Source organism: Rhopalosiphum maidis, chromosome 2 (genome assembly GCF_003676215.2).
Source record: "Rhopalosiphum maidis isolate BTI-1 chromosome 2, ASM367621v3, whole genome shotgun sequence".
NCBI lineage: Eukaryota > Metazoa > Arthropoda > Insecta > Hemiptera > Aphididae > Rhopalosiphum > Rhopalosiphum maidis.
The window spans coordinates 54,910,607-54,922,418 of record NC_040878.1 but is presented as its reverse complement, the minus strand read 5'-3'; the positions used below and the strand labels follow the sequence as shown (position 1 = coordinate 54,922,418).

The following is an 11,812-nucleotide window of genomic DNA, read 5'->3' as shown; positions in this document are numbered from 1 at the left end:
ACGACCTTTATTCGTAGGATGGCTCTTTTATATGGCTTTACCTATTTGAATTTTATTCAATAATGTTTGATAATATATTTTAATAATTAGAAATTAGATTCATTTAGTCCCATAGTCCTATAACTTAAACCAGCATTGTAAATATTAGCATAATAGTCATAATACATAAAAAAAAAAAATTTTACTTACTACTAAAAGATCGTTTTTTTGTTATTTAATAATGTTGTCAATCGTTATACTCGCATAAGAGTATAAGACCAACAACGTATTATATTTCAATATGACAATATGCGTATATTTTTATGAAAAAATTAATGCATCAACGTAGGTACAATAATAAGTTTTGAAAAAATGAACTCGTTGAAAAACAATAAAATAACTTTACAGGAATTTATTAATTAGTAAGACCATAAATTTAAAAAATATTTCTTCGTTAATTTTTAATTAAATTGTTATCATAAAAAAATGTGTTAGTTAACTGTAACTAATTCGTCGGTACATATGCACGTATACTAGTTAATTCATAATATAATATTATTGGTATAGGTAATGTTTTTTTTAATTTAATTGAATAATAAATTCAAAAACAATGTTAATAATGCATTATTATTTAAATATGTTTTTAAACTTTATAATTTTTTAATAATTATGCTACGACGACGATGGTATAATTTTGAATACAAATTAAATATAAAAAGTGTATAACCTATTTACTTTGTAGGCACACATAACGTAAACACGTTAAAATTTGAAGATAGTGCAGACTATACAAAAGAATAAACATAAAATACACAGGTGTAATATACATGGGATATATTATAATAATTTCCCGTTCCATAAACCCAATTGTACGCAATGACAATTCATAATACTGCAATATTCCTACATACCCGACAGCTAAACAAACACGGAAAATCAAATTGTTCAGAAAAAAATTGAAAACCAAAAAAAAAAAAAAATCACTTTGTTCAAGATTTACGAATGTGATGTAGTGTTATCAACAAAGTAATTAAACATGATATCATTTGGAATAATGACGGTAAGTAAAAATCTTATATTTATAGTTTGGAACTTTGTCACTTTGACTTGTACTATTGAAATTAATATACGACGAACCTTAATACTTATTTTGGAACCACTGCGTCATTTTAGTTAAACATGGTCAGAATGTCATGTAGATAAAAACACATGTTATTAGGCCTACTATACCGCGCGTGGCGTGTCTATAGAAATTAGAAAAGTATAATAGGCAGTTACTTTTAATTGATTATTAATTGTTTTTATTTAGTTCATCGACAATTTTTACCGACAACTTTATATTTATACCTTGTCATTTTTATTTTACATTAAATAATATTAATATAAAAAGTATTTAAAATGTCGTAAAATAATAAATAATATATTAATTATATTATTGCAAACAGTAAGACATAGTTTTATATATATATATTATTGCAAAGTATATAATTATTTTATATTGGTAACAGTAATAAACCTTATAATTCCATTTCCAAAATATGGAATCAATATTTTAAAAAATTGTTTTCAAAAAATAATAATATGTAAAAGTCGTAATTTCAAATATTTGAACCAATATTGGAATACTGTGGGTTGATTTTTTAATAATAATGTTTGTCGTTGTTTTAAAAATAAAAACATTATTAGTGTGAATGATTGATTACAAGAAAACTGTTTTCAGATTATGCACAGTGTAATTGAAATAAAAATTACGTTTTTAATGTTTTTGTGTTTTTATAAAATCATACGCCTAAAATATTATATGTCAATATAGCCTAAGCTAAAAGTTTCATTTCGGTTTTAAAAATAATTATGTAGTCACTCGTCAAAGTTAAAGTATATAATATAAGCTAAATGTTACATTTATTTAATGTTTTATATTTGTGTTTTCTGCATGTGACCTCACTTCCCCTTTCTTTACCAAGGTTCTGATAAATTATTAACACAGTAGTTATGATATAACATATAACTATAAGTAATATAAATGTATGTGTGTGTGTGTGTGTGTGTGTGTGTGTTACCGTCAATAATGTAATCTAATTAATAACGTAAATGCCTAGAAATTATATAATAGACAATACAGATAATGTTGTAAAAAATCAAGTATTTTTTTTTTACAAATTAACTATGGTTAGTAAATTACTTCAATGTTAACTACCTACTATTTGTCAATGTTGATAATTTTTTTAAGCAATTAGGTTTTAATTAAAATTAGGTTAGAAATTTAAAATATCGTTGTACAGTGCATAGAAAAATCGATCATTTATAGGTATGTCTTAACAGAATATAGATAGATACTAAATTATGTTAATATGTTATACTATATAGTACACGTGCGTATCTATAAATAATATTATAACTAGGGCTTGGATATAATTGCCCTAAAAATACTGAAAAATGAATTATTTATTAAATGAATTTAAATCATTGTGTAAAAAAATAAAATTTAAAAAAATGAGTAAAAAATTGAATTACATTTGACTAACTGGATAGTGTAACACAAAGATATATTTCAGCCTGGTCTAATTTAAAACCCGATTACCTGATGTTAAATTCAAAATTAAAATAATTTAAATTGAGCAATATTATGTAGTTCTTATATTTCAATGAAGTCAATTGTTTTAATCGTAATACGAAAAATCAGTCAAAAATGTCCTAAAAATTTAAAAAATGCATCCAAAAAAATGTTGTAGTTAGAACACGGAGTACTTGAAACAAATTTATAGCTTATAAAGTATCATGTAAGAGATTCTGAAAAAAAGATGCAAATGCATTAAAATTCGAGCCTTAATTATAATATATGAGATATCCGTTATAGTTATTTATATTACATATCTATAGATGATGTAGCTAACAGAACAATACAGAAGGCTATATTTTACTTAATACTGAGTAATCATCGATATATTACTTAGCCCAAAACATTTTTGTTACTAGTATTAATAAGATAAATCGATTATAAAACACATCTTTATCTAATATGACTAAAAAAGGTCATGGTTACCAATATAAAATATTTCTAAATGCATCATTACCTGAAAAAATTGACATAAAGATTATTTTCCATACAATATATTGTATGCAGTCTAATTTGATCGGAAATATTGTTATTGGTTAATTATCGTTAACGCGTTAAAATCCCTTAATTTACGTCTTTGACAACGGTAATACAAACATACACTACACACACGCTTATGTATAATTAATTTATCCGATGTAAGTAGTTAAGTATAGTAAGTAGGTACATAATACAACCAACTGTAGTCAATTTGCACCAAAATTGACAATTGACCTTAAATATTTACAACATGTGTAATTTGCACCATCTTAGGAAGTAAGAAATATAGGAATTTTCACCAAAATCAAAATCGATTATTATAAGATAGGTACTATCAGAGTTTTGATATTTGAGTATAATATATTAAATATTAGATTCTGAGTAGTCATGTCACTCGCCAATTAACTATTTACACCGTTTTACGTCAGTATTGACGTACAATCTATACCAAGGTATATTGCTTCACTTTTACATAAAAAAAATCAATATTTGTTTGGCAAGAAAATATAATTATGTTTTTATCAGAATTATTGTATAAAATAAATGATTCCGCTTTATGTGTTTTAATATTTATAGCCAACAACAATGTATGAACTTTATTCAGTGATAGATACTGGATATTTTGGCAATATATTCCTCTTACTATTATATTTTATATCATAAATGTGTTTGGTGGTGCAAACTGCAAACATTAGAAACTGACAATTGTTAAGCTTTGTATTGCATTTCTTATAAATTTGGCTGATTTTTCATATGCTATTTCTTTGGTTTTTATCTTACATAATTAGTTCAATTTATAAATGTATAATTTTTTCTCATCGTAGTTGATGTGTGAACTTTCATGACGGGTCAATCGAATTAAATTACTATTCGATAGTGTGAAGTAGTCGATAGTATCCATTACTAATAGATATTCATTTTGGGGTAAATTACATACACTATTTTCGGCTACCTGCAGTGGTGCAAATTATATATCTTTATTTTGATATACAAATTACGAACTCCCATACAACCAATATCAAAACTAATGATAAATTAATTAAATTGTATTTTAAAAAATGTCAGAAATATTGATTACCTCAATAAACATTTTTGATATTCAACAATTAGATTTTTTTTAACAATTTTTTTCACATACTTTATTACATTATATCACTAATATATTATAAGATTTATGTACATAAAATATTAAACTATCTACAGACTAACATTATATCACTAGCTGTGATACGATTATTATCAGTATTGTAAGCTGTAACAAAATAAATAATAAATAAAATAAAATAACATCAGTATTTGGTACTAGGCGTCAACTATTATAATTAAACCAGAACAAAATAATAACTTTAGAAGTAAAGAACTTCATACTATATATATGTAATATGTATTAGTTATATTTTCTCTTAGGTGAATGTTATATTTTCGGAAACACAATAGGCACCTGCATGGTTGCATATATGATATATGATATTATAGTTTATATACATAGTGTATAATGTGATATACTGATACACAATATATTATTATTATACCTATATGGCTATATATATAACATAGAGTATGATCTTAATGCCCTCATTGAAATGTTACAATATACAATACGTTTACAGCGTTTATGACGTAGAACGTGTTCTATATATTATTATAAATTATTATTGTAATGGGTAAATGCCAAATGGAAATACATGTAATTAAGTCTACTTAAATAAAATATTTATTAAATCCGTTGTAATATAATGGTATGGGATAACTATAATGCCTAAAATGACTAAGATCTTTACAATTTATGTTCACATCAAGCACGAACATAAGTCAAAATAATAATATAATAAACCTCTCATCCACCACTATCTGTAACAATTCAATCATTTTTTATTTAAGTAAAATATTCAACAATTTTAATTAAATATGGAAAGTCTCTCTACTATAATATAGTGTATAGACATAATATGTTACGAGGTACTTATCTTGTCATTGACTATAGGCCACTGTAATGGATGTGCCAACTGTTAAGTTTGAATACAATGATAGATCATTGCATTCGAAAAACGATTCTGGGTGGAGAGATGTGTCAACCTCTATTTCTGAGTATGCATTATAATGTATCTATACTATTATATAATTAATTAATTATTTTATTCTATTAACTATTAGACTAGTGTGTAATTATTATTAATTAATATGGGAATGTTGAACTATTTTTTGTCAACAATAATGCATGTAATAAAATAAGTATTAAAAAAATAATTATACCTTATTGTTATCTAAAAAATAAATATTTCATTAAAATTGCAACCGATTAGATTCAATTTTCTACCAAAAGTCATCAAAGTTGAATATTGAAATATTTTTGTCACTCTAAAAGACGATGACTGGTAAGCATAAACAAAAACACACAAATCATTGTAAAACTAATATATTTATCGCTATACTCTATATCTACAGTATTAGAAATACGGGTTAATTTTATAAGTTGGAAGTTAATTTAGTTTTCATTTGAGTACTTATTGGAAAAGATATATAAAATATAAAGTAAAACATATAGAAAAAAAAATTTTAAAGTAAAAAAAAAAACGAATGTTGGTTATTTCATAAAAATATCCTTGAAGTATAGTATATCAGTTTGGACAACCCATTCAATCACGTATAAATCAGCCTTTTTATTAATTGTATTATATTAACACAGAATGTAAATATAAATTATATAATATTATAATATTATAAATCGCCAAATTTTATAAAATTAGTTTTTTCATAATTATTTATTTTAAGTAGTTTTAAATTTCAAAGTTCTTCTTTAAAATAGTTTAAATAATAAACTAATAAATGAAGCCATTACATTTTTAACATTAAATATTTAATTTTAAAATTAATATACACCAACTATTTTACTTGAATTCGATTCATTGTAAATTGCGATTATTATAATAATATTTCATAATAATTATGTGATAAATATATTTATAATTAAAATCATTGATTTAGAAATGGAATGCACCCCAATCAACAGGCTGGTAATTACGTAATTATTCATATAAAATAATATACGTTAATTAATTTTCAATTTATATTTATATACACAATATACGTACTTATCCATTAGATATATACCTATAGGAACATAATAACATATTAACTTGGGTCATAAATGTTTACCTACCGTATATGTATATTTATATAAATTATATTTAATTGAATTATCTTAAATCTCATTCTATTTTTGTAACTTTGTTATGAATTATTGTAGGTAGTTATGAAAAATAAAGTGTTGGAGTCTTTATACGTAGTTGATACTTTATTTTAAATCGTGCAATTTGTGCGTAGAATACAGGCACATCAGACTTCAAGTGTTCACTGTGTTATTCTACATCCTACAAATTATTTCGTAGTATACAATTAATAATATTTTAAAAATTGTAGCTTAAGATTTTAAAGTTGTAAGTGTGATTTATTTCATAATATTAAAAAAACCTAAACTTTTAGGGGAGGAGTTGACTGTTTTCCCTTGTACACAGGCTTATTCTGAGTATCCACTTATTACTTTTTAAAAGTTCAATAATGACTTGAATAACATTATTGGAGATTAAATATAACTATTTTACATATTATATTTATATAATACATATTTGTACATTTTATTCACAATTTACAAAATAATAACATTAATAAGACTATGTAAACACAGGTTATAAATTGAGTGAAAAATCACTTTTAATAATCCAATAAATTCGTTTTTCTAATTTTGGTACCTTTTAATGGGTCGATCGTTTATAAAGCCCGTTGATTGTATAATATATATAGGTATATATTATACATTAATATAAATTATAACAATAGTATTATAATATACAATATACACAGTGTTTTTAAATAAAAATATAATTTTTAAATAAATATTTAAATCTTACCTTTATTCAACTATTCTTTAAAACGAAATTAAAGTATGATTCGGAAATTTTGAAAACAATATATTATAATAAACTATATACATTGTGCGTTTATAAAGCTAAAAATAAAATATTCTTCCGCCATATTATAACCGATGAAATCGGTACTACAACAAAGGAAATAAAACGGGGGGTAAACTATCAAAGAAATATAATATTATATAGAGTGCTGAGTGATACATTTAATGGATATCTGCAACATTAATTTTCTTCGTTATGAATTTGTATAGTTTTTTTTTTTTTTTTTAAACGGCAATCAATATTAATTTCATATTATTTTGGAGCTGAATACTTTTCTAAGAACTTTGAAGTATGAATATCGAACATTAATTGAAATCCATAGGAAATGGGTAAATTGGAACTTGAGGATTATCGTGACTTCCAAAAATATAATTCAGATGGTAATACGTAGTTGAATCATATCATGTATTATGGCAGAACAGTTTATTTATTTTCACTAAAAGGTTGACAAGATTATTTTACTACCAATGTTTAATTGTTAATATTATTTTTAGATTCTGAGCTGAGCAATGAATGTATTGATTTTATAATAATATATTTTGTGTTTGGTGTGTGTGTATATACATAATAATTACATACACTTATCTGTAGTCGTCAAAAAAACTCATCGATTTTCAACTTTGAAAGTTATTTCAGATAGATAATTGAACATAAATGTTACGAGTATATAACAATAAAAATAAAAAATTCATAGTATTTTCTATTTATTATAATTGGGAAAAACACAAACAAAGAATTAAAGGAAAACGGGAATTTTACGCAAAATGGTTTTTTTTGTGTGTGTGTATTTAGGTAACTCCCGAATGCGTCCCAAAATGTCCCTTATTTAATGTTCCAAATGCGTCCGGAATAAGGTCTCGCCCGAGTTCGTCCCAAGAGAAAAAGGTCACTACATTGACGTAGCCCAAGTGCGTCCCAGTTCATTTAGAGTTACCCAGGGTGCATCACGAGGAGGTGAACTTGCTTACACCCCTATTTGGTTATTTAATTATAATATTATATTTATTATTAAAGTTTATTATTATATAAGATCATTTAATTATTTAGGCTTACATCTATTTTTAAAATGTTGGGTTAATATTTAAATTATTTTTTTGGTTGACTTTTCAATGCCATGATTTTCACATAATCATATCTAGAGATTTGTTCAGTTTTGTATTTTTGTATATTTTCTTCAATTAATTTAATATTTTTTTCATTGACTGATCCAATTTTTTTAAGTATGTGATTGGAAGTTTGTATCAAAATATTTGTGTCTATTTGAATTTTTGTTTATATTTCTAAGAAGGAATATATTATGTCCGGATGGGGTGTGTAAAAACATGAATTAAATTTGAAATGAAAGCTTTCGCACGCATTTGTTGTTCGTTCACTGCTACTGCTCATTTCTGCCCATGTGTGAGGAGGGAAGTCTGACTGTGGATCAATATAGTTTTCTATGAGATAATCCATAAACTGATTTAGTTTTTCATCATCAGGCTTGATAGACATAAAATCCTCTGTAAAACTTATTTACATTTATTTATATGTTTCTACGTATGGATTATAGTGTAAATGCAAATTAACACAGTGTAAAATTATTAATTATCAATGGATTTTATCCATAAAGATAAATATTGATAACAATTATATCGCGGACGCACATCACCCATGAGATATACCAACATTTTTAGCGATATTACCGCAGACGCAGTTGGGCTATAAAAAAGGTACGATATGATTAACACTCATATGTGATGGGACACACTCGAGCGATGCCCGTATATTTAACTCAGAAACGAATAAACATAGATATTTAATATTTTCACATGTATTTTTATGTTCAAATTTCCTACATGAATTAAAGTTTTCAAAATATTTTGACTCTTTTTTAGACACCAAAAATGTTTGTTTTTTTTAGATTTTTTTATAAATTCCAATAATATTTTTTTGCTAGGCAATTATGACTAAAATTTTGATGCAAGGTTCTTCATAAGTTATTAATTTACTAATTTACTAAAAATCAATAGTATTTTAAGGGTTAAAATTTAGAATTTTGAAGAATATTTCAACACTTGTAAAAGTAATTAAGAAAAACAAAATTATAAAAAATGAAAATATTTACACAAAACCAATTTTCGACAAATTGATTTTTTATTTCAAGAACTTAAAGTTTAATATATATAGTACACTTTTTTTATAAGAATTAAATTGTGAATTCTTTATAAACATATTATGTGACTTTCGACCAACCATTAACGCTAAGAATCGCTATTTCGTATTTCATACAAAAAGATTTATCATATCATTTATATTTAACATATCTTGTACAGTAACCACAATGACTTAAGAACGAAGTACACTCGAGTTTTGGTGCCTAATAAACAGCGGAGCGATTTTCCAGATTGTTAAAAACAATAATTTTTTGTAAATCGAATACATCATGCCTACATATTATTTTATACCTCTATATACAATATATACCCATGTATTAACTAGGAACAAATCAATTTTTTTTAAATAAATAAATAATTAGAATTAAATTCTGTAAGTCGATAGTTTCTAATATTTAACTTAGAGAAATAGATAAATAACGAGCTATTACAATAAAAATGCTTTATTTGTTTTAGTAATGAATTAATCCGGATTTGAACGTTAATAATCAAATTTTGGATCACATCTTGATCCTTGTTACAAAAAAATTACAACGCAATATGCTCATAGTTGACATAAACATATTAACTCGTGCATATTTTTATGTTCCATAGGTATTACTCATGGCAATGACATGCGTAGTTCACTATGACCTATTGGGCTTGTTTCGGATTCATCCATACCGACAGCGCATCGTGTACACTGACAACGAACGACACCAACACCGGCCCACGTCCGAGTTCGACCACCTGTGGATACCGAGACCCGGCACGGACCCGACCATATCCTATTCGCTGCTGCAGCCGATCATCGTGTACGATCATGGTAGCGACGGCGATGGCTATTGGACAGACTCGGACGACAATAATTATGACGACGGCACCCATAGTAATCGTGGAACCACCGGTAATAGGCGTTCCGACGACCAGGTCCATCGACACTGGCCTGCACCAGATACCGAAGTTGCAGAAAGCATTCTCGCGACTAGCACGACCGAGGTACCGAATGTCCTCGAGGACGACGACGAAAACGACGACAACGATTACGTCGCTCCCGGACAAGAGTGGGACGATGACATTTTTTGACGTATTTCCACAGCGTATGTGAGAAATATTCATGATTCACACTGACGTTCCTATACATCGCTATAATTTATTAATATCGATCCAGTAGTTTTTAATACATATAGGTGAGCTGTACAACATATATTTGTGATCCCCATAGAAGATACGATATTGATCTTAAAGAATTTTCCGCAAATTTTGTATTTTATGTACACATATTATATTATAATAATTGTATATTGTCTACTTGTGCCGCTTATTTTTATAATACTCATTAATAATAATAAAATACATAGGTATAGGTATAAAATATTAAGTAAGACCAGTATAGGTTATTAGGCGAGTTATTATATTTATAAACGTATTCAATCTTTATATATGTATTTATTGACTATTGAGTTCTGCTTAATATGATCACTGGTTTATAAAATCAACCGTTTATTTGAATCAAAATTAAAATTCCCAAATCAGATCTTATTATAATATTACTAATGTTAAATTAACCTTTTATTAAAATCACCAAGTACTGGATATTTGAATCATTTTTAAGAACATTCTTATCGTTTTAATGGTATTTAAAACTTTCACTAAAAAGAAACAAGAATTGTTTTGAAAAAGTTAAAAGGAGTTATTCAAAAATATAGCCATTTAAATAACGATAATTTTCAGTTGTTTCAAAAGTTATACTTTATTATTTATTTAATTTTAAATAATTAAAAATCATGTATAAATTATATTAATTAAACATGAATTTTTAATTTCAGGCTAAAATGAAAATGAAATTAGTGGATTCTCAAGCACAATCAAAAATAGATAGTTTCTTTACTTTATTTAAAATGTATTTTATTTTAATTTAATTTTAAACATTCATTTAAATATAAACTCATCAATAAAAAAAAAAATGTTTTATGGAATCAACCGGTTAATAGAATCAGAATAATCTGAACCAATGTGATCACATAAAGCGGAACTCACTGTATAATAATATTTTCATTCATTCAATACTGAATTGTCTATTGAAATTTTATTTGCATGTTCTTGTACTTATGTTGTTCATATAATATATATAAATATATAATAAATTATTATATATTGATAATTATAACCTATATCATTATTAGGTTGTAGTTTATAAATTTATGAATATTATAATTAAATAATAAATACATCGCAAAAGACTGTATTGTTTTAAGTGATTTCAATGGTTGATTCTTAAATCAATTGCATGATAAAATATTATAATAATTATTATTTTCTAGTTTTATATAAGTTATTATATTTATCATTACATATATAAGTATGTTTGTGAACTTATAGTGGCACACGTGTAACTGTAAATATTATTGAAACTTATCAAACAAAATTGTTATTACGTTGTTAGAAAACAATTTCAATTTGTTTGACTTGCGTTAAAAAGATATTAATATGTTTGGTATATATACCTAAGAACGCCAACAGCCAATATTTCAAAAAAATCGAACTAAATTATCCAACAATATGTACTAGGGGTTTAAACGTCGTTAAAAAGGTCTCATAATTGATTTGAATTAGATGTTGAGATTTAAAGTGGA

General features: G+C 25.3%; 1 protein-coding gene across 1 annotated transcript; it reads left to right on the top strand.

The window, feature by feature from the left end:
• The first annotated feature begins 922 nt into the window (after positions 1-922).
• LOC113554488 lies at positions 923-10,668 on the top strand. The gene is made up of 2 exons (XM_026958370.1): positions 923-1,039; positions 9,792-10,668. Exons 1-2 carry the CDS (start codon positions 1,016-1,018, stop codon positions 10,260-10,262), a joined length of 495 nt encoding a protein of 164 aa, XP_026814171.1. The 5' UTR covers positions 923-1,015; the 3' UTR covers positions 10,263-10,668.
• Positions 10,669-11,812: the final 1,144 nt, after the last annotated feature.

Coding starts and splice junctions, on each gene's coding strand:
- LOC113554488 (XM_026958370.1), top strand. CDS start 1,016: ATGATATCATTTGGAATAATGACG. Junction 1,040..9,791: donor TATCATTTGGAATAATGACG/GTAAGTAAAAAT, acceptor TATGTTCCATAG/GTATTACTCATGGCAATGAC.